Consider the following 24,866-nt stretch of genomic DNA (forward strand, 5'->3'; position numbering starts at 1 on the left):
TCACACACACACACACACACAATGGATGTTTTGTCTCATGTATCTATGTGTTTTCAATCATGTTTATATTATCCGGAACTATATCTCAGTGACTACCCACTCTCAAAATGCTTTCCGGAGCACGACCACTCCATAAACCAATTTACCATGCTCCATGGCCACGGTGAATGAACCACGTGCTCGCTAGGTTCTGGATGGAGCCTAGCGAGCTCGTGGTTTATTCTCCGCCGCCAAACACCGTTCTCCTGCACACCGCCAAAGATGGTTTTCTAACCCTTCGTTCTAACACTCCAAGTGCTTGCAAGTCCTCTTCCAGCATGCTTCATGTGCATAGAGGACCACCGGTCTTATTAGCGTTTTGTACATGGTACATTTGGTGCGGGGTGAATCTTTCTCAATCGCAGCTTCTTCTGGAGCCCATAGTAGGTGCAATTTTCACTGATGATGCGTTTCCGTGTTTCACGACTGACGTTGTAACCAGCCGTTAACAAGGATCCGAGGTGGACGAACTCATCAACCATCTCAAAAGTATCCCCGTCTATCGTAACACTGCTTCCCAGGCGGGCTCTGTCGCGCTTGGTTCCGCCTATCAGCATGTACTTACTTTGTTTGTTTTGGCGGGTGTACAAGTCTGTCACCGTTCCAAATGTTCTGCCGACAATGTCCATATCATCCGCGAAGCAAACCCGGCTCTCCGCATGACACCTTCTAGCGCGATGTTGAACAGCAGGCACGAAAGTTCATCACCCTGTCGAAGTCCCCGCCGGGATTCGAACGAATGTTCGCCCGAAATCTTCACGCTATTCTGTACACCGTCCATCATTGCTTCTATTAGTCTTGTGAGCTTCCCGGGAAAGCTGGACTCGTCCATGATTTATGATGATAGCTCTTCGCGGTCGATGCTATCATAAGCCGCTTTGAAATCGATGAACAGGTGATGCGTTGGGACTTGGTATGCACGGAATTTCTGGAAGATTTGAAGTACAGTGAAGATTTGGTCCGTTGTCGAGCGGCCGTTGATGAAACCAGCTTGATAACTTCCCACAAACTCATTTGTTATTGGTGATAGACGAAAGAAGATAATCTGGGATAGCACTTTGTAGGCGGCATTCAGGATAGTGATCGCACGATAGTGTCGCCCTTCTTGTAGAAGGGGCATATGACCCCTTGCTTCCACTCCTCCGGCAGCTGTTCTGTTTCCCAGATTCTGACAATTAGCCGGTGCAGACAGGCGGCCAACCTCTCTGGGCCCATTTTGATGAGTTCAGCTCCAATACCATTCTTACCAGCGGCCTTGTTATTTTTCAGCTGGTTGATGGCATCCTTAACTTCCCTCAATGTGGGGGCAGGTTGGTTTCCTTCATCCGCCGTGCTGACGTAGTCACTTCCACCTTTCAATCACCTGAAGATGCTTCCGTCCTTATCCCTACACATTTCGGCTCGCGGCACGAAGAATTCTCGGGATGCGTTAAGCTCCTCGTAGAACTTTCACGTTTCTTGTGAACGATGCAGCTGCTTCATTTATTTACATTCCGCTTCTTACAGACGGCGCTTTTTGTCCCGGAATAGGCGGGTTTGCTGCATTCGTTTACTTTTATATCGCTCCACGTTTTGTTGCGTTCCTTGCTGCAGCATTGCAGCCCGCGCTGCATCCTTCTTCTCCAAAACCTGCCTGCATTCTTCGTCGAACCAACTGTTACATGTCCTCCTTTCCACGTACCCGACGATGCTCTCGGCTGCGTTTTTGATGGCTGCTTTTATGTTGCTCCAGCAGTCCTCAAGAGGGGCTTCGTCAAGCTCGCCCTCTTCCGGCAACGCTATCTCGAGATGCTACTAGGCTAGGTTAAAGAGGCGGACGTCAATACCGTACGTTGTAGATGACGGATAGTTTTGGGCGCAGTTTCACCATCACTACATGTAGCTGTGGGCTTGACTTATGGTATCCGCTTTGTCAAAACTATTTTTCTAAAAATAAATATTAACTAACAAATAGTTTAACCGATTTTTAAGTAAAATCTTGGCAATTTATTAAAAATTATTTATTTTTTGATAAAAGCTTAAAAAAATAAGCTAGTTAAAGATAAATAAAATAAAAAATAAATAAAGATAAATATCAGAAATTAAAGAAAACATCCTCGGATATTGCAAGCATTGATAAATAATAGTTTTCTTTAGTAAATTTCATCTTTTTATGGGGGTGCCCATCTTGCCCCGGAGTTATTTTGACCGATGATAAAAAAGCTATTTTTTAACGTGTTATTTGGAAAACGATTTATCACTTTTTAAAAAAAAGGTAAAGATGGTTGCCAATTTTACCAAAATAAGAACGTTCAAATAGACTTAAATCGCACTTATCCTTAGGGTGCTCATCTTGCCCCGCCTGACCCTAAGAATTTCACGCGAATTCTTATAACAGCTGCTATTGAAAGTAGTCACAAAGAAGTTCGAGACAATTTTTTTTTATTTTATTTTATTGATGTACAAGGGGGTCAGGGGCAAGTCTCCAGCATAAGTTTGAAAACTCACATCGTCCACAATACACCGAGGGGGTTTTGGAGTTTGGGAAGTAGGCAACGCAACATCTTTGACCAGAAGGTTCTTTAAGTTTTGCTTCTACTCTTGACTTCCAATGCACATATGAATGATGCAAGGTCAAAAGAACATGAATCAGTCATACATATAGCGGTAGTGAAGTGTTTTGCCTAAGGATATGGGAAAGGAGGGATTTTGGGTAGTGTTTTGTAAATGGCTCTGTGGAACAAGTTTGTTATTAGTTAAAAATTTAGTTAATCTGATTCACCTTGCAATCAGTAATAAGAATATTTACTAAAACATGATACTTATCTTTTCTCGGCCAATACGCTGCCCTGTCTTTCTTCTCCGATGGATTTTTCCTCGTTATAATAGCGGGTTAGATATGAAAACAAGGATAAAGAGAGAAGAAATGTTTAGCGATTGTTACATGCTTTATTGCTGTATTGGCCTACAATGAAATCATACAAAATTCGCTCTTTGGATTCCCATGATAACGATCCCCATGCAGCTTACGAGAAACTCCATGGCAATGATCACTGTACGCCATGTGCGGCATTCAGGACATCTCAACAATACTGATGACGAACAACAAAAAATTAATCCAAAAGAGCGAATACCTCAATGTTTCAATGTAGGACAATTCAGCTTTAATGCATGTGAGAAGTTCTTGGTGATATTCTCACAACGGCCATTCAGAATGGTTCGACGGATGTAGATAAAAGATCATTATGATAAAATTAACGCGACGACGATTTGTATTTGCAACTGTTAATTTAGATAGTTAAACTTAGGGTCGGGTATTGTATATAACTTTTAAGATAAGCAGGAGTAAAGCACGAACGCGTAATGACCTTCCATCCCATCTTCAAGTGCTCCCCACAAGCACAACACTTCATTCTGGCACTTTAGAACGTCCATGTTGTAACTTGTTCACACAAGAAATCTGCCTCTACCAAGTTGGCAGAACGCGCCCATACCCCTTTCTGAACCAAAGGACAGGGTAGTTCGAGACAAATTTGTAAAATAATTAACCATTTGAGTGATATCTAAAGTTGTTTTCCAAAGACGATTGGGATACCTTTCTATAGAACTTTCTGACGAAATTACAGAGGTATTTATGGCACTGCCAAAGAAATTCTTAGAGGAATTAAATGATGAAATTCCTCATTTAGTCAATGGAAAAATACAGAACGATCTATTCATTCGAGAAACCGCAATGTTGCCTCTATCATAGTTGCTTGTATTTACCTCGTACCAACACTTTTTGCACTGTAGCAATTGCAGCACGTGCAAACGCAGCAGCAGAATTCGCATATCTCCTATACCTACACTCAATTCTGCTGGCGCCAGATCAAACTTCAATGAAAGATGAACATTGAAGCCTATGTAAGTGAGCACATCTACAATGTACGTCTGACTACCGCCCCAGCCAAATCGACTTTCTGTTTGTGCGCGGATCGTTTCTGCCTATACCTAATATGTGCGCATCCACTCGGCGAAAGGGGCGGAACGTGGCAACTGCGTCGGCGCGAAGAAAAATTAACTCAAATTAATTATGCTAATGTACACACTAATTTCCATAGTCGCACGCATAAGCCCCATAAACAGAGCCGAGTCGGGGATGAGGCAGAGGGGAGCTCTATCTGAGTGATTCGATCGCGCCTACAACAAACTCCACACGAAGTAGATACCTACAGCTCAGGAAGTGATTCCACTACACCTTTCGCCCAGACCAAAAACGAGGGGCCGCGTGCGATTGTTGATGCTACAACCTCGTCCCGCGCACGTTTCATCCGCTTAGTTAGCATTTTTATGCTAATCCATTCTTTCTACTTCCCCAGCAGTTGCGTATGCGCACGAGTAAGAAGACGGGCATTTCTTTACCCCCGGCTCTGCAGCAGTAGGCGGGTACTTACAGGTATTTAGTAGGCGCATGCGCAATCCTCGTTAGCATTGATATGGCGATCATTGCTCGCAGTAGGCGAGAGGAATTGAGTGATGAATTTCAAATCGAACGACCGGACTGCTTGGACGCAAAATGTGCGATCGCATTTTTGGATATACGCTGCGCCTACTACTGTGTGACGACGACGAAAGAAAGGAACTAATTTAAAATGAAACACAAAACAATTGATTGACGAATGGGGTTCGTCGTTCGTTGCGTTCCACGCCGGTTGGCTTCCCCGAGGGTAGTGAAAGTAGTTTGCGTTTGCCATACTGTCTTTTATGATTCGGTTGCATAATGCCCGAAATGATGGTTTTGTTTGTCAGCGCATGGAGGTGACATGGATCACATAATCGAACAATAAAAGATGGCAAATGTGAAATTTTACAGTATTTTTTCTTATTTCTTTCCTACCGACAAACATCGAGAAACAACTTACCGACTAGTTCATATATCGTTGATCCTGCCCCAGCCGCGTCGATCTTTCTTGATTTCCGATCGCAGCCAGGAAGGTACGTCCCGCACCGGATGGGCGTTGGGGAAGCGCAGAGGCGCCTCTGGACCGTCGAAGGGATGCGTCTTGGCTAGTTTTCGCGAGAGGTATTCTTTGTTGATTTGCAGCGGGTCGCGGTACTTGTCCATGTAGAGATTGAAGGGCTTTCGCAGCGGGAACCACTCTTGGTCGCGGATGTAGGGTGCCGGGAAGTCGTACTCGTAGACGGGGTGCTTCATTTCTGAAAATGTGGACAAGCAGAAAAAATGTTTAGGAGCAGTGTTAAATGTATAATTCAAGGGAAAAATGTTACAAAACAATAGATGTAACAGTATGGTGAAATTTATGACACCTCATGGCGACAAATGCACAAATCAAAGATAAAAATTGCGAAATTATTATCCCATAAGGGGTCGTCCATAAATGACGTAGCTTTTTAGGGGGGAGGGGGGACTTCGCGAATTTGTGACGATGTGTGACGAGGGGGAGGGAGGGGTCCTAGCTAGTGGACGTAGCATTTTGAATCATGTCGGTGAAAAGAGGCGCTGAAAAAAATTGCATACAATTATTTTTATTGAACTTATTTTTGTTGACTTATAGACTTGGGTTATAAAATGATGATTGAGCTTCAAAAGATTCATATGACAAAATTGAAAAAATCTATGAAATTTTAGATTTTCTTAGTAAATACAATCAAACAGATTCTATTAGGCTTTAAATAATTATGTGAATATTATATTATATTCGTGTCTAATTTAATGATTTTTTAAATAAGTAAAATAAAAGTTCAATAAATTAATTAAACATCAATACTTTAACGACTTGGAAAGCATTGTTTCCCATTTGTTAACAAGACATAAAGTCAACTGGTTTAGTTCTTTTTTCATATTTTCTGTTGGGGCTTTATTTCTTTAAGAGAATGAAATATGCTCTTTTCGGCAAATAATATATTAAAACAAGATATAACAAGATTATTCCGTGAATTATGCATTCATTTCCACCCAATCAATTCATCTATTTGTTTTGATATATCAATCCCCTTGATGAAATAGCCTTAATATTAATGAATACAACAGATTCGAGTGTTACAGAAATTGCCCTGCCATTCAATTTTCTTAATAACTCGTTAATAAGATGGATGTTCCATTAGAGGTTGTGTAATTTTTTTTCAGTTTGGGGAACGACAATCAAGTCCAGCTGAAGTATTAATAGAGATGAATAATTTGTATAATAATCGCAGAACTTTTCCATATCTGGCCACTGATTGCTGGATTTTAATTTGGATAATAAAGATCCATTTCAAATTAATATATTTTGTTGATCATTTTAATTGAAATCTATTTCCTAACAACGAATAATTAAAAAAAAAACAATCCTCCAATATAACGAAATTTCTGTTCAAAAAATTATAAAATATATTGTATTCTAACTCGTCACTGTTAGCTTAATCAATCCAATCAAACAATTTTATTTTTATGTTTTCACTTTTTTATTGTAAACTTGTTTTTATTTATGGCAACAACAGCAAAAACAATACAATTTAGCCTATATGGAACTGGAAACCAAAATTTTGTTACTTAAACAGGAAATATGTTTATTCAAAATTGTTTTCCAAATTACTTTTGAGCGCTACTGTATATCAAACTGTTATTCGTTAGATTATACTTACATTTCAGTCAGTAATTAATATAAAACTTGGTATTGAACTTTTGAATTCCGATTTTTTGCTTCAACCCAGTCGCTAAGAAAAACAAATAAAAAAAACTATAGAGGGGGGTGCTTGATATGCTACGTATTTTCCGAGGGGGAGTATCAGCATTTGTGACGAAATGCTACGAGGGGGGAGGGGGGTGTAAAAAATCGGTGAAAAAATGCTACGTCATTTATGGACGGTCCCTAACTGAGCTTCTAAAAATAGAAGCTTTGAAGATCTCATTCCAAAAAAGAGACCAAACATTAATCAAGGCAACTAAAACAAACGTTTCGTGTCAGAAACAGTTTAGTAAAACAATTTGTTCAAAACATCCAATCATATTCTTGCCTGAAGGGCCAAAAAACGAATGGCGGACCCGTAAACACTTACGCGAAACCCGCAAGGGAAAAAGAATCTCATTCCAGAAATAAGTTTACACAAACAGTCGTACAATCAATGCCTTGCTTGTCAGAAAGACCCAGTAAGAAAGAGCCAGGTATGTACCAGTGCTACCGGTGGATATCTTGCTACGGGTGCATGAAGTTAGACATAGTGGACGATAGGCATATATTCTAATTAATTTTTAACTTGTGAAGGGCTTCAAAGATTGAATATGTACCTTTCAAATGAGATTGCGTTGCAGTCGTCCCATAGTTGTGAATCCCCTGAGGTCAAATTCTAGGCCAAAACTTGGTGATCAACATGGCAATGCTGTACAGGACCTTAATTAGCTTTGTGGTAACTTTCGTGACCATAGAGCTAAGTCATGTTGAAGGTGTCTGATTTCGTTTCCTAGACGATAGTATTCTTCACTTCCTTGACTATGAACAATATCGTGCTCGATTATCATGCACAAAAGGTGGGGGTTAAGTCAGAGTGGACCAAGTGACATTTTTCATATTTTGAGGAAAATGGGTTTGACGTCTAACTCTTTTTGAAGTCGTTCAAATTTTGGTTCACAATTTCTAGGAAAATAGTAATCATTTAATGCTTTCATGGTCAAACTGGGTGCATATCTCTAAGATAAGCAGATTATAATGACCCTTAGACACCAGTAACGTAATTTCTTTAATAATCCATTCGTTAATACCGAAATCAGTGGCATAACGATAGCTTGAACATTAAGGTTTTGCAGAATCAGGGCATTGAAGACCACACATTTTCAAATATGTGTTCAGTCAGAGTGGACCAAGTGAAAATCTTGAGTACCGACCAAAATATACTGGTCCAATGAGCGGGTTCTAGCACATTCCATACATACATCATCTATTGGACTCTGAAATTGACTAAAAAATGCAACAATCAATCAGTTCATTGCTTTTCAACACTTGGTCCGCTCTGTCTGCACAGAAATTGTTGCAATTTCTGACCACCCATCCAAATATGGTAAATGGTCAAAAATCAAAATCAAATGCATCGAATTCAAAAATATTCATAAATTTCTATTGATGTATAAGTAGCAGAATCATCTGATGTCGAACAATCTGACAAATCTCTTGAAATGTTTTTCATTTCCTCATATTCCTTCGTTATTATGGTAAAAAGCACACTGCACACTTTTATCGATTATTAATGATCATCCAAAGTAAATTTGTTACATATCTCTCGCAGTTGACAGTATTCATCAAATCTGGTCAAAGTGAATAGGAGGTAATGTAATTTCGCATCTAATGAGAGAATAATCCAATTTTCCCAAGTTTTGTACTTAGTCCCCTCTGACTTAACGCCGACCAAATAAGAATGGAAAATGGCTACTTTGGCAAAGCAAGCTTTTGATTGATAACTGAGGAAGTGCTCTTAGAACACTATGTTGAGAATTTGTGTTGGGGCGTAGTGCCAAGAATAAGAAATAGAATAAGACGCTGTACACGCTTTATGTTCTTTTGATTCTTGCTGTTCTAAAATGCTCTTGAATGATTATGTGGAACACTTGGGAATCAGATAAGCTGTAGGAGCTCTATACAATATAATCGGGAATATTATTTTGAACCTGAATGCACGCCATACTAAATGCTTAATACCGTGCTGTGTTAAATTTGAACTTGACCTCTATATCTGAATACTTAATTTTACGTTTCAAACTCGACAAATTTCAATTATTTTCAAAGTGCTTTCGGTAAAGCTTACACATTATATTGCGGCTGATCAGAATTGATTGAAAATCACTAAAAATGGTTTGCAGAAGAGGCAAACAAACTGTTCTCACTACACTAAACTAATGAGCAGACATGGAGAGGAAAAATAACGCGAAGAAGATGGTTGTCACACTACCAGGAAATTATTGTTGAAGATGGTATCACCGATCATAACATATATTCTTAACTTGACCCTTGATTGTTGTCTATGAGTTAATGTTTTTCATTATTAGTAATAAAATTCATGTTATTAAGATTATAAAAAAGATCTGCGTGAGTTGTTGTGATTTGAATTCGAAACTTGCAACATTCTGAGCTATAGGGTCATCAAGTGGTAGTTGCCATTTTCGCATTCGTATATCGTGTGGCAGGTATGATGATACTTTTATGCCCAGGGAAGTCGAGGAAATTTCCATTACGAAAAGATCCTAAACCGAACGGGAATTGAACCCAGACACCTTCAGCATGGTTTTGCTTTGTAGCCGCGGACTCTAACCACTCGGCTAAGGAAGGTCCCATAGGGAAGATATAACATTGATAAATTGCTTACATTTAAAAAAGGAGCCGAAAGAAGTTTTGAAAAGCGGCTGACAAAATCGGGTCATCTATGTATTCAACAAAGAACCCGGACGAGGCCGCCGACTTCGTGGTAGACCGCGCACACGATGGCTTTTTGTTTCGAGAGTATCTGACAACAGTTCGCGTTGAAAGCCAATCAAATTGCTTGCTTGCTGATGGCGAGCTATGGGATAGATTTTCAACGCGGAGCGCTGTTCTCAAGTCTTGTGCTCTTGAAAATTTGAGGTGTGGCTTCGTTCTATAATCACCTTAAGGGCACTTAACATTCAGGGCGACTGAAAGCGATTGGCCCAGGACCGAGCTCAGTGGAGATGAATCATCCATTCGGCGCAGATTCATCGTAGCGAATTATAGCCCATCAAGTATCAAATAAGTAAGAATTACGGTTGTGTTAAAAAACATGAAGCTTTACTCTAAAAGCATTCTAGAGTAATCGAACCCCTGGAAATTCCTGCGCAAGAATTGATTGAAGACTTCCTCAAGAAGTTGCTAGGGTAAACTTTGGGATAATCCCAAAAAGTATTCCAGCAAGCAAGAATCTAAAAATAAAGCTTGGAGGTTTTATCAGAAGCACCTTTGTACATCTTGACATGAATGAATTTCATGAAGAAATCATCCCTCATGAAATGTATGTAGAGAGCACCATCGCTTTTCGATGAATTTAACATAACATATTCAGTTCGATATTGTATCGTACGTATTGGAATAAGATTTTAAACTTATTCGAACGCTCATACATGCTACTTGTTAATCCAATAATGTAAATATTGATAAACAATAAAAACCTATTGATTTACAATCAAAACTGTTTTTAGTAGGTGTAGTTGAGTACCAAATTTGGATTTTTTTTATTAAACTTCCAAAATTTCAAGATATTACCTACATTTTTCCAAACCGAAAAGTTAACATTTAAGGTAGGTAGTTGGTTTTTAATACGCCAGATGCTACATTATATAACCAAAGTATTTTAATTTGTACCATGCCCACACAGTTACGGATCACCCACAGTGACGGATCACTTTGGCTTTCAACATCGGATAACTCACTCAAAATATAAACGTTGACGTAAAACATATTTTTCCCATGTTATATTATTTGTCTTCTACCATTTGTAATGTTAAGCACAACATTCAACCGCTAAATAACTGTGTATTTGACAAATGTTTAGTTGGTACCACAAAGCTATCATTATATGTCCGTTTACTGTAAGAAGTGCCGTCAGTATTCATAAGCTACCACAGGTGGTAAAATTCAAATGTTATAGCATAAAACATGCTCGTTCGCTTCGATTCGAATTCATACTAATTCATTTTTGGAAAACATTTTTCTTGATTGTTGATTCTGAATACCGAATATTAGCACTTCTAACTAGTGATCCATAATATGGATCAGGAAATGATTGTTTACCACGGTTATGGATCACTTCCAAAGAATGTAGATTTCTGCCTTTTTAAGCATTGGATTCGACACTACTACACTAAGGATAAAACTAATAAAACATCAAGGTTTGTAAATTTCGTTTTTTATCAGACAAAAATGGGTGGACAACTCGGTGCGAAGCGAAAACAGTACATGTCTCAGTTACTACAATGCAGTGTCACAAAAAATGACATTTTACCCTTGTTTCCAGCTCTAACACTGCTATTTTTTGCAGTAATATGTGTCACATTGTTAACTTTCACCAAATCATGCAATACAGATGCATTGAGTTGAAAATCTCTTGATTTTGCGTACTGATCCCTAATACAGTGCTGTTCTGAATAATAGCAGCGCATGTCGATTTTCATACAAAATGCTCAACTTTGACATGCTGTAGTTTTTTTCCCTTTCAAGCAATCGAGTTGAAATTTTCTCCACAGAACTACAAATATGCCCAATTTTGTAAACACAAAATTTCAAAATTTTCTAAGCCCCTGCCGTAAAGTGAGATACTAGGTGAAATTGTTCGAAAAAATAGCAGTTTTAAAAATTTGAATTTCGGCTTGACATTATAGTTTTAAATTGTGTATCACTTACCATTGGAACAATCTCCTCCTACTTATCAAACCTACACCTAAACCGAAAATGTTTAAAATATTTGTAGAAGAAAAATTTCAAAATGAAAAACTGCTATTTTTTCGAAAAATTTCACCTAGTGTCTCACTTTTCGGCAGGGACTCAGAAAAAACTGAAATTTTGTAGTTACAAAATTGATCATATTTGTAGTTCTGTGAAGAAAATTTCAGCTCGATTGCTTGAAAGGGAACAAAACTACAGCATGTCAAAGTTGAGCATTTTGTATGAAAATCGACATGCGCTGCTATTATTCAGAACAGCACTGTATGTCACAATTTGATCCATAATATGAAAATTGATCCATAATATGGTTTTCAGAAACCGATTCAATTTTTAATTTTTATGCAATCCTATGTAAATCTTCCACTCAAAACAGTTTACTAACAGAAGTTCCAATTTGAAACGATTCAATTCGTGCTTTTAAATTACAATTTTAAGTTTTCCTCGTTGTTTTATTGAATTTTATAGGTTGGACTCCACACTATTTGATCCATAACTGTGGGTCCATGGTAATGTAAATTTTAATAAGAATTTGATATATTTGTGAAATCAGAGTGTTTGTCATTCCACATTTCCATTCAAACTCGCAAAAAAATTACACCTGAAAAACCGCTAAAATTGAATTCATTGTAAACTGAGTAGATTCCAAAATGTTTTCATTTCCAACTATTGAAAAACAATCATCTAACTATTGATTTTCAATCAAAATGTTTATAGTGATTTAGCTTATTTGCAACAACTTCTGTTTAAGCACTTTTTCAGAAACACCATTTTGACTGCTAAATTGTGTGGGAAAGAAAGGGTTAACGCTTCTACCAAACAAGGTCAATATTTTGTGTGACAAGATCAAGATTACGGAAAATGTAATATTTGGTTATTAATCAATATTTCAAATTAAAAATGAACAGAAGCTCGAATATGCTTGAAATACTGAACCAGTAAGTATACTGGAATGTACGTTTGTCCGAATGGACATCAAGCATAAACACGATAGGCTCAATAGGCTGTTCTTCTGAGTTATGGTGTTAAAGTAGTTATTGGCACTAAGCTTCTGATGTTTCAATAAAAAATACTTGACACTTTGAATCACACTTGGCATTGGGGGTTGTAGTCGGTCGGATTTTCATAAACTATGTAATAAAAAATACTTTAATACCGCGCATATTCTTGTCGAATATAAACTCAGTGGCTTTCAACGAACCTCTTACCGAAGTGAATCAAAAGTGCCAAGAAGAGGATCCGACTCCTAACATTTCTTTGAAGAAAGCATCATGCATGATTTCATGAGCTATTCAATAAAAACGATAAATTTTCTGAAGCATTTTTGTATTACCATTCTTATGTATTAATTCATGAATATATGTTTTTGAAGCATTCTCAAAAAACTTTAAAAGAGGTCGCTTCGAAATTCATTCCTAGAAGCAAGTGATAATATACATTCCTAAATAGATGCTTATAAACATGCATAAGAAAAAAAGAAAGTATACTTTAGTCAAGGTCTATCAGGATATTTTTGAAGATTTAGTATGTAGTAATAAAAATTATGATTTTATTTTCAAATAGAACATTAAATCATTATTCTTTGCTTTGCGTTTTAGTGTTAAATACCTGTTATAGATTTTGTAAATTTTTAAAGAGCTTATGTGCTTTATACTAGGATTGTTTGGTTAATAAAACGAACTTAGAAGACAAAGAGAATAATTAGGATGCATATTTTAAAACGCAGTGTTCGAAGATAAACATATAATTATCCACCCCAGAAATATAAATTCCTATTAAATGAAAATGCACGAGATATTCAAAAATAATACTAAACATTTAAACCTTTAGCTTTACACCATACTAATAATAACTTACTATTATACTATTTCAAATTACGTGGAACTCTATGGAAAATCCACTTTTTTCACATGAAAACCATGAATCAATAAGTTGATACTGATATGAAGTTGTTCTGGTGATGACCTAACATAAAACTTAGCCTAAATTGTAAATCGCCGATTCATAATTCTTTCTCGAAAATTTAGCAAAAAATAGTTAAAACAGTGACTTTTTGACGAAAAAAGTGACTTTAGTTAAAATGGTTTCAAAAAAGATACTTTAAGGCACTGGCTTCAAAAAAGTGACCAAGTCACTTAAAAGTGACTCGCTACCATCCTTGTCAACTTTATGACATGAATTAATTTCTTAAACTTCAAACTCTTCTTATATATTCATTGCGCTGCTTCGGCGATTTTTTCAATGATTCATCATATAAACAGTAATTTGCTGTACAATTCAAAAAAAAAAATCAAGAACTTTCGGACAATTCACCTTTGAAAGAGAGCTGAAAGATTTGTCTGTTTTTTGCACAAGAGTTACCAATGTAAACAAATGTTTAAGTATTACTTGAGCTTTATTGTGACATTTTTTGTAAATTTCGATGAACAATTCTTACAGGGAACGCCCTGGAGTTTTAAAAAGAATGCCTTTATTTCAAGTAAACCTGCAGAAAAAGAGCTTTGGACAAGGGGCGCTTAAATAGCTGTTCGTCAAAGATGCCATGAAGCCACGCTACGACCCTGTTCCGACCTACGAGAAACCTTATTTATAACAGAATCGTACTTATTGGTTGGCGACTGCAATCAAGTTCCATTACAAACCTTATACGAATGAACAATGTGAAGGTTCCTCATGTACCCTCAACATGAGTACTATGTAAGGTACCGTGGGGCAAGTGGGTAATGGAATTCGCATAGTTGAGATTCTTCCAATTCTAGAGACTTTAAAATGAAACAAATGAGGTTGTGTATATTTTTTAGCTTGACTCCCACCATATATAAGCAGCATGCTGAAATTGATTTTTATGAAAAATTAAAGAAAAACATACAGAAAAAGTTTTTGAAAAATGTCTCCTTACTTTTCACTTGCCCCAAAAGTGGGGCAAGTGAAAAGTTTACCGTTTTGAACAATACATTCAAAAACAAACAGTTATATTCACGATTTCTATTAGCTTTAACACTGGTTAAGGATTCCCAATGAACAATAACATAAGTAACATGTAAACAAAGAAAATATTATTCTTTTCACTTCAATTTTCTTCTGTTTAGTTATGTTAGTTGAAATGATTCGACAACATTATAACTGCAACATTTCCAATGTTAGTTCTTACATTATAGGACAGCAATTGCATTTCTGCTCTGTAGAATTTCCACCGCTTGTTATTTGTTTTTGAAAAAGTCGGATATGACGTCGGATAACTCTTCGGGAGAAATCAAACGGAATCCTTCAATAACGTATTTAGGGTCTTTTTTATGTGGATAGACCTATAACCCATTTTTATGTTTTGAACTAGCTTTACATAGACATTCCACGAGATTTCCGTGTGTTCTCTAATATTGCAACTTTTCAGTCAACGTCTTCCTTTTAATTGGCTGCCCGAAGTAGACATATTGATATTGTAATGTTTGGCAACATCTTTTAGAGAATTTCCATGATTTCTAATAGCTTTTAACGCTTGAGTATAGTGTTTCTTGAATTATCAGCACGTTATGTTTTACTATGATAATAGCGAACCATGTTTACTTATGGCTACTTAAAGAGAAAGCACAAATTCAATCTCTAATGATAAACTTTCCACTTGCCCCACCTGATAAGAGAATTGACGGTGTTTAAATTTAGTTATTTTTAGGTCTACGTCGAATTAATTCTAAAACTTTTTTTATTGCAGTTTGAAACTGTCACAGAGGACAACTAAGAAGTGGTACAGGAAATTATTTTCCGCAACTTTTTTCCACTGAAAATATTAAAATAAGATTGTACACCGCCAACTTGTTACGGAGTAACAGTTGACAGGTTAACAATTTTTCACTCTATTATGCAATAATGGCTGAAAAATCTCAGAAATCTCTAAGGTTTACGCATGAGTTAAAAACGTTAATTCACATATTCAGTAGAATATATCAATTGTTTTCACTTACCACATTTACCCACTTTCCCCGCGTTACCTTATAGACACTACACAGCTCCTTCAAATACAATTTATTATCTACAAACTTGGCCAGCAAATCGGTTTTAATGGGAGCATCTATTGGAATCCAGAGAATTCTAAAGTGATTTTTACTGAAAAGAACCTTTAGCACTTTCCAATGCTTTATCAAATCTGTTAGGAATGAATGCATCTCTAATAAAACCTCCATAAATAACATCTAAGATCAAAAAGCACTGAAATTGTTACTTGGGATGTAAGCTCCTTGACATAAACCATAAAAAGAAAGAATAAGGATTCCACTTACGACAAACTAATTTTGCTCATTGGTTTCCATAGTAAAATCGTAGAAGTCCCTATAGGAATCTGCTGATAGGAATCGTTTTCATCTCATATAATTATAACATGCTTGCCCAAAGAGAACCCTATATGTATGGCATATATGTAACTTATAATTGATGATTTCGTTCTACGATAAAAATTATATAAACTTCCAATAGTGCAAAATTATATGCCTAGCATATAACATTGACTTAGAAAGTAGGCTCTGTGCAGCGCACCATCGTATTCAACATAAACCAGATCAGTTCAATATTGTAAACTTGTAATTGGAATGATGTTAAGGGCTCATTAAAGTACTTAAAATATCTACTTGTTGGTTCAATAGTTGAACTATTACACAGCGTAACAAAAATTACATTTTTGCGTGTCTCAAGGATCAAATTCTAGTAGATATTTGGTTGCTATATCGGATGCCTTTTTCAGAAATGTTTCAGCACGTCACAATCTTTAGCTACAATACAACTACAGGCCAAAGTTGTATAAAACACGGTTTTCATCGATGTTTACATGAAATTTAAATCATACTTCCATTGAAGGTTTTGTGGTCAATCGTTCGACGCAGCAGTTCTCAGAAGAACAATTGACACTTCTCAATTAGGGATTGGCATATGCGGTTGCCACAAAACCAGATATTGAACGGACAATAATCGATGTTGAAACCGCCATCACACATACAATACCAATACAGTTGCAAGAATCAGCTGGAAATGAAACTGAAGAGTTATTAAAAGAAAACAAATTCAAAATTGAAGGTCAGAATAGAGCAGTGGAAAAAGTTTTGAGAGCGCATCAAGAGAAATCAGTATACTATGTAAAAGCGGACAAGGGCAATGCAGTGGCTATTGTGGATAAAGATGATTATGATAATCGAATGAAGGAAAAAATAACCACTGATGGTCTCTAAAGGCATTTTAGTGTCGATCCACTTCCCACAATAGTGAGACATGTAAGAAAAAAACATTAAAAGAATGTAAGGCGTTTCTTGGAGATAACACTAGCCGTCTCAAAGTTTCTAATCCAGTTCTACCAAGAATTAAAGGCTTGCCAAAAATTCACAAACCTGGCAATGAAATGAGAAAAATTATATCAGCATAAGAATTCCAATCCATGCCGAAACCTTTTGAAAGCCGTTCAGTTAACAATACTCAGGAGTTTGCAAGCCAACTTCAGGCTTCTGGGTATATTGAAGTTGATGAAACAATTCCACAGCAATTTGGCATTCGTGTGGATTTATTATTGTTTTGTGACAGTTACGTGAATGCTATGATAGCTAGAGGCGACATATGATATTTTGTAAGTCAGCTCTTAGTTGTTTTCAAAACCAAAGTTACAATTTTGTGGCTACAAAATCAGTTTTATTGCAGCATATAATACCTCATTTAAACTGCTAGTAGTGGCTGAATTACACTTATTTGTGACGGCTATGATAAAAGATTGATATTATACACCTTGTTGTCATAAAAGCTGCTTTTAAACTGATTTACTTGCACTTAAATCTTGATAATTTACCTTATTTATACCTCTGAAATCAGTATTTGGGCTCTTCAGATGCATTGCGAATGCATTGCAAACACTTATTCCTGATGGAAAAACGACAAACTAAAGTTCGTATTAATTGTTTTTGCGAATATTCTTCATAATAACATACCCAAACTGAAAACTTGGTTGAATGCTGCTTAGTTGCCATAAGAAGCGAAAAAAAAGCTGAATCATCTTCAATCAGCATTTTTTAAGGCAATTTAACATCCACAAATGCCGAAGCATAACAGTGTGCCCTTATTTGTGTATTTATGATGACAAAACAGCATTTGTCGATGGCAATCTATCAATTATGGTTCCGCCATATTAATTTCACTCCGGTTGCCACAATTTCATTTTTTCAAATCATATTATCTCCATGAATCCGCTCATAAGATGCTATGGTGTGATAATTAAACTGACTGAATATAACTTGAAGCACAATTACTGCTCAATAAAACCAAGAAATGTTGAATTCGTCACCTGGCGCTTTATTTTAGCAATTGCTAAATAACTAGAAATATGCCGCTTTGAAACTTAGATAGCACATCTGTTTTTGCAAAGATTTGCTATCTTTCCGTGGTATGTCCATACTGAACGAAACACCAACATGTTGTTCCAGGATCATAAACCCTTCATTCCAAACATCCTAGAGGCTGTTTCGATTCTGGTGGAAAGATATTTGATATTCGTCATGACTTTTAGATCTTTTTGCAGTAACCCAACTTGTTAGAGTCTATATCGTGCTACATGAATAGGTGAACTTCCGACATTATGATTAGATTGGGGATAGCCTGAACAGATTGGGCCGTTGTAAAAAATGGAAAAATCAGCAAACAAAAATAAACAGAAAGAACTTTACCGAAAAAGTCAGTACAATATTGGACTAGGTAATTGTTACTGACCTCATCGGTACTTTTTTGACAGCTCAACATTTTGTGGTTTGCGGATTTTTCGGTACTTACCGGCTTAACTCTGCTGTTCAAAAACCCAGTAAATCTTTACCGACTTCGGTAATAAAATCTTAGTGTGCAGGTAAAGAGAGCCATCAGGGTTGGGAAAAATTTATTCTACAGTAGCTAAACAAAGCCAATCGCAGTCAGCGAAGCCAGTGAAACTCACGCCTATGGACCGATGCACGAGTTCACTATTTGACGTTTTAGAGGTGTCGTGATATTTATGTTACTATGGAAACCAATGAATTCAGCACCGCTCAAACTTCAAATTAGTGAACTCGTGCATAGGTCCATAGGTGATGTCTATTAAAATAAAGTATTGTGGAGTCTAGATATTGAAAACGATTCAAAACATTTTTGTTCGAATTTTATAGGCAAAATACATTGAACTACAAAATTATGAAACAATATTAAGAAAAATATGTGAGTAACTTAGAACATAAGTAAATTAAATTGTGATCACAACGCAGACAAAAACTGTTGAAAATTTTATCTAGATTTCGATTTTTAACATTTGTTATGGAAAAAGTCTCTTTTAGAAAATAAGTGGGGTGTTAAGAATTCATCATTTCCATTTTTTCCAAGTTACAAAACTTAATCAATTTAAGCCGTAATATATTCCAATATACTTTTGGCTTGTTCCGTGAAGTAAAACTGCATTGTAAAAGTTAAGGGGTCTATTTTGTTTGTTAGTAAATGTCACCAAAATGGCTTTAGGACATTTGGTCGAATGATATTTGGTCGAATGACATTTGGTCGAATGACATTTGATTGAATGACATTTGGTCGAAAGTACATTTAGTCGAAAGGACATTTGGTCGAATGGACATTTGGTCGAATTTCTTTGGAACATTTATATTGGTAGTTGAACGGAAATTTGGTTGAAAGCTCATTTTCAAATGGTTTATTGAAAGATCATTTGGAAAATTGATCATTATCTTCTAAAAAAAAAAGCATCATGAAACGTCAAAAACGCGAGTAGTTGATCAATATGCCGGGAGAGTGTCCATAAAATTGAATAACAAAACTTTAGTAGTCGTGCATACATTGTTGGTAAAATGACTGAGTATCTGTCAATTATTCACTCACTCTTGTATTAGAGACAAAATGCTACTCTTGACGATAGTCAGACTAAACGTAAAACTTTGTTTTCATACTATTTAGATTTGACCACTATCCTTTCCACGAAATGTTGGTTCGACCAAATATAATATGCTTTCTGTTGCAAATAAACATTTTCGACCAAACGTCATTCGACCAAATGTCTTTCGACCAAATGTCATAGATTCCACCAAAATTTCTAATCTTAAAAATTGGTAATTTAATAGGAAAATCTTGATAACAACGTACAGGTCGGACTCGATTATCCGGAGTATCGATTTTTTTTTCACTCCGGATAATCGAATCCTCCGGATAATCGAATCACTAAGAAAAAAATTTATATCTTTGACAAACGAACTTAAATATTATCTTTTTTCGTTATTTTATTTATCTGATGCGGTGTCGTAGCCGGAAATTTTTTTTAGGAACTGTATGGGTCTTTACGAGAAAAAAAACAAAATTTGACCAGCATACACAGAAATCCATTTTTTCAAACCCCCCTTTTCTTAAATACGTCCTAAACTGCAAATTGTATATTGCAATACCAAATTATCTCAGATTTATGCATAAAAATTGAAAAACAAGAACATCAAAAGACAAATTCCGGATAATCGAGTAAAAAATTCCGGATAATCGAGTCCCGGATAATCGAGTCCCCGGATAATCGAGTCTCCGGATAATCGAGTCCGACCTGTATTGGGATTTTCTTGATACTATTTCCAAAACTGCTTCGATCACACTGGTAAAATATTTGGATAGTTTGAATGATTCTTTTATTTGGAAATGGTTTTGGAGCCATTGATCCTTTTAGTGATAATCCTATGAGGTGGTAAACAATAATAATATTTTGTCATTTCTCAGAGTTCATAAATGAAGTCTAAAAGTGAAGTTGCGCGAAGAGTGAAACCAAATCTATCTATCGAACTGTCAAACCGTCTACCTATTGAGCAGAGAGCAAAAGAAATAGGGGCTATTTTCGAAGACGAAGGAGAACAATCATTCAAAGAAGCCTCCTCGCGCAACTCTCTGTATATAGTCATTTCTAAGCTTTTTTTTGAGAAACTTCGCGGCCTCGTCAGGCACTAAACGCATTGTTTTATAGAGTGAGCGTTATATTTCCGCTCCATACTGGAACATTTTTCTCCTTCAGTCTTTTTTCGACCATGCCACTGGGTGTTGCATGCAAATACTTTGTTTGGTGTACTTAGTGTTTTATTTACAGGGCAGATTGGCCATTTCCCTTATTGAAACTAAAAGCATGTAAAAATCATCTCTATATTATAGATTATTATTACAGTTGCTCTGCATAGCTTATAGGATTCGTAAATTGCAAATATATAGGTTATGATCCTGTTGCATTTAAGTATAACAATCATTTGAAGACAATTTTACGATGTATTGATAGTTTCCAAATGGGATTAATAACTATGAAAGATTTAGCAGTTAAAATAAAACGGTTTGCGTTTATAGGCGTTCCAAGCCCGATAATATTAATGTATTATCTGATTAAGGTTGAACATAACTTATGAAATTGAATGAAAGCATCAAAGGTATTGACCAAAAAGATTATGTTTTGTTGTTGGCAAAATCTGGTTTTATTTACGACACTCAAATTCCTTAACACCCCATTTTGCATATCCGTCAAAAATCACACATTTTCATGATTATCTCAAAAATCTGTCATAGGATCCTCATAATTGTATTTGGCTTTTGATATACACGACGATAGAATGGTAGGGCTGGCCTTTGTTCAATTATTGACGTACTGCATGTTGCTTGAAAATCGAGTCGAAATTTGTTTTCATCCCTTAACACCCCATTTTACGGTAAATGACCACTCAGGTCCTCAGGTTTCAGGTACTAGAAGAGTCACAAGTATTCAAAATCATGCAGGATGAGCCGTCGCATGCCTAGTTTTGGTACAAAAACTGAAATGTCTCACAATACGGGTATCTCCGGTGGTCATTCCTGGGTTAGTTGGGTTGGCCAGAAGAACCTACGTTGTCATTCATCTAAAATTGAACTAGAAGAGTCACAGGGATGAAAAATCATGAAGATTGAGCCGTCGCATGCCTACTTTTGGTGCTAAAACTTTGTGGTCCCATATTACGGGTTTCCCGGTGGCCATTCCGGTGCTCCAAAAGGACCAGAATAACCATCCATTCATTCTTTTGGCAATTAGACACGATTCATTTGGTTTTGGGGTTCAAGTCTGAGTAATTTCATCAAATTGTCCAGATTGGCCACCTCCCGGGACTCCAGGAACCGGTTCCGCATGGACCATACTGGACCGAATTTCAGGGAATGTGCGCCGGTAATTGGTTCCTTATTACAGAAAAAAAGTTATGCCAAAATATCCATCAACCGAAAAGTGCCGATGTGAATTATATATACAGAACTGGGAAGGAAACTTACTTTTCGGATGTTCCGGGTTTCCGGAACCGGGTATGAATAACTAAGTGGTTTGAGAATCTCTTCTCACAGTCCACGTGAATACCTGTTCAACAATATGAGGACGGTTCAGATTACTTGTTTAGTTACGAAACTTCAGGTCGTCACAGTAAGGGTCTCTAAAGGGACTTTTTTCATATGTAGCATGTTCCCAGTGGCCACAGTGCCCAAATCCGGATCTCCGAGAGGGTTTCAGAAACTAGACATGTGTGCCCTTCATTCAAGCCCAACAAAACTAAATTCGGTCAACACACTGATTTTTGCGAGCTATTTGAATTTTAGGGTCGAAAACGACCCTAAGTCACAATTTGTAACCTTTTGTTAGGGACTAAGGAAGGTTAAACGAGTCTTTTCGAGTAATTCAAATATTCTCCAAGTAAAGATCCTATAGAAATCTTTTGAGTTTATCCCGGAGTGAAGTTTGAAAGCAGTCCTGAGTTGGCCTTTGAGAAATCTTTGAAGCAATACCCTTAACTACCATTAATTAATTCGTGAAGTCATCCCTAGAGGAACTCTTGTGAGGATTCCTTCAAGAATACTTGGAAAAAATCCTCTTAGATTGCTCTAGAACCCCAGAAGATTCCCGCAGAAATCCGCAAAGAATTCTTAAATTAATTGCTGGTAAAATACTTGAAGAATCTAAAATAAAAGAAAAAATAGTCGGAAGCCAGAAAAAAAAAATCTGAGTAAAATCTTTTGGATAAAATTGTTGAAGATTCGTCAGAAGAATTGCATGGAAAACTCTTATAGGTTTTAAGAAGGGAATCTGAATGTTCTAAATTATGTATCTTATAATCATATTTTCTGCAAAAGTTCTCATAACAGAACTCAGTAGTAACCGTAAAGATTCGCAATTATTTTTTGAATTTTTCAAAAACTTTGAGAGTACAACAAATGATTAAGAAAATTTTATGAATTATTAATCTGGTGCTCGTGTTGAACTAGCATAATGTTAAAAAACACGTTAATAAAGATGAAAAAAAAAATATTAATCTGGTCATTACAAGATTTGATTTGATATTTCGAAAGGACTTGCCGAATTTTCTTCTATATTATTTTAACTTTTGTTCATTCGCTGTTATGAAAATTTCTTTGCGTTCATTACATTAGAAATTACGGGGCTATGATTTAAGCTACTTACTCAGCACATCGCGATAGAAGTTGATCAAGCTCTTGTCCCAATCCGACTGGAAGAATGCCAACCCTGCGGGCGTCATCTCATCCTGGTACTTCCGGTAGAAATCCAACGTTTTGAACGTCCTCGCCGCCAAATCGGTAGTTTTATCCCCGTCGATTTTGTACTCGCTAAGGTCGAGTTTCTTCTCTTGCTTGTACAGCACGAACACGTGCCTATGGAATCCGGTTCCTTTGGGTGGAATCGGTTGCAGGTAGGGAATGATCTTCTCTCCTCTCTCCACCTGGCCGTTGGGAATGTTTGCTCTGAAATTGATGTATTGATGAGAGGAATCTTAAAGTGTACTTTCCTAGATAACTTACACAAACCAATGGCAGTACTCTTTGTCTTCTTCGCTGAAATGCCCATCCGGATTGGTCAACACCAACGTCCACCACGTGTCCTCGACCTTCGCTTCACCCTTGTAGTTAAAACTGGCATCGAACTGAACCGTTGGCTCGACTGAAGCCTCGCTCGGTTTTAGCACGTTCCCGTAGTACACTGGACTGGCCACGTCTCCATTGTTGAAGGTAATTTGCAAAGGTACCCTCGGTACGAAGTAAGCCGATCCGTAGAGGTGCTCAAATACGCCGTAGTGCTCGGCGAGTCGTTTGATGTGGAATGGACCGCTTGTTTTGAGCCAGTCCCGTTTCACCAGCTCCGGATCAACCGTCACTGAAATCATTGGGTATTTAAGACAGATAAATTTGATTGACTTCAAATTCAAATCGCCGGATCATACGCCGGTTAATCAGAATACTCACGAGTCTTGGCACGGGAGGCTTTCTCCAGCTCCGGATTGGACCGTTGCGCCTTCAGGTGTGCCAGTCGTTCTTTCAACTGCGCGGATCGTGCCGGTTTCAGATGTGGGAAGCCGATGTTAATCTTCTGGGCCAGTTCCGGATCTACAGCGCGCTCCTCTAAAAATAATGAATAACAACCGAAGTTGAGAATGATTACGAAACAGTAAACAGACCCCATTACTTACCGGCGAGGCGTTGGTCCAGAGTTCGGGCTACTCCCGGTGGTTTTCCCCGCAACCGATGGCCATGTCGCACGAAGCACTGGATTGTGGACGATTTCCGGAGCAGGTTTTCACCGGATAACGATTGGATAATCCGTGAGGCCATAATTTATCAGAGATTTTTCCGGACGGCGTGCATGCGATGCCTGCTGTTTTGATTTTCCATACACGTTTGACAGTTCTCCGGCTGTTTCGATTTCATAGCGATTTTCATCACCAGAAGCATAAAAAAAGTCACGTGCGTCTTTCAGAACGAAATTTGTTACAAAATAGGGTAACGCGCCGATTCAACGTCCGTTGACAAGGAGAACGATTTGGACAACGATTCAATTCTAAAGGCCGGTTTGCTACTGACAAGAAAAGGAATCGCCTATCTCGATGCGTGGAAAATTTCTCCCAAGAAATGGTCAAGAAAATCACTTTTTTTCTGATCGCAGTACGCAGTTGAGAAGACATGTCACTTCAAAGGGGGCTCTCTGTAGGAAATTTCTTGACCCTTTCAGTCAAGGAATTTCTTTACTTTTCTTGAGTTCAAGAAAAGTAAAAATTTCTGCGGAAGAAATGGTCAAGAAATTTTCTACAGTGAGCTCCATTTGAAATGACATTTCTTTTCAACTGCGTACTGCGATCAAAGAAAAATGCTTTTCTTGACCATTTCTCGCAAGAAATTTTCCACGCATCGAGATAGGCGATTACTTTTCTGTTGAAGTGCATACTTCGCTTAAGGTGAAGATAAATCGAAGCCAAACCTCAAATTTTCAAGAGCACGGATCTGGAGAACCAAACATCCGTTTGAGCTGAAAACTTAATCGATTGGTCAATCGCTGGTGGTGACCAATCGATTAAGTTTTCAGCTCAAACGGATGTTTGGTTCTCCAGATCCGTGCTCTTGAAAATT

At 37.2% G+C, this 24,866-nt stretch overlaps 1 protein-coding gene across 1 annotated transcript; it reads right to left on the reverse strand.

The window, feature by feature from the left end:
- Nucleotides 1-4,855: 4,855 nt before the first annotated feature.
- On the reverse strand, nt 4,856-24,152 carry LOC5574522 (39S ribosomal protein L38, mitochondrial). The gene is made up of 5 exons (XM_001655123.2): nt 23,933-24,152; nt 23,709-23,864; nt 23,268-23,619; nt 22,912-23,210; nt 4,856-5,214 (listed from the first exon to the last, which is right to left on the reverse strand). Exons 1-5 carry the CDS (start codon nt 24,072-24,074, stop codon nt 4,928-4,930), a joined length of 1,236 nt encoding a protein of 411 aa, XP_001655173.1. The 5' UTR covers nt 24,075-24,152; the 3' UTR covers nt 4,856-4,927.
- Between the last annotated feature and the right edge of the window lie 714 nt (nt 24,153-24,866).

Source organism: Aedes aegypti, chromosome 1 (genome assembly GCF_002204515.2).
Source record: "Aedes aegypti strain LVP_AGWG chromosome 1, AaegL5.0 Primary Assembly, whole genome shotgun sequence".
Lineage (NCBI taxonomy): Eukaryota > Metazoa > Arthropoda > Insecta > Diptera > Culicidae > Aedes > Aedes aegypti.

Bases quoted from the DNA above. Each gene is read 5' to 3' on its own strand.
- LOC5574522 (XM_001655123.2), bottom strand. From the start codon at position 24,074: ATGGCCTCACGGATTATCCAATCGTTATCCGGTGAAAACCTGCTCCGG. The intron at 23,620-23,708 runs GTGAGTATTCTG...CAATGATTTCAG, and splicing joins AGCCTCCCGTGCCAAGACTC to TGACGGTTGATCCGGAGCTG. The intron at 5,215-22,911 runs GTAAGTAGCTTA...CCACATTTTCAG, and splicing joins CTTCTATCGCGATGTGCTGA to AAATGAAGCACCCCGTCTAC.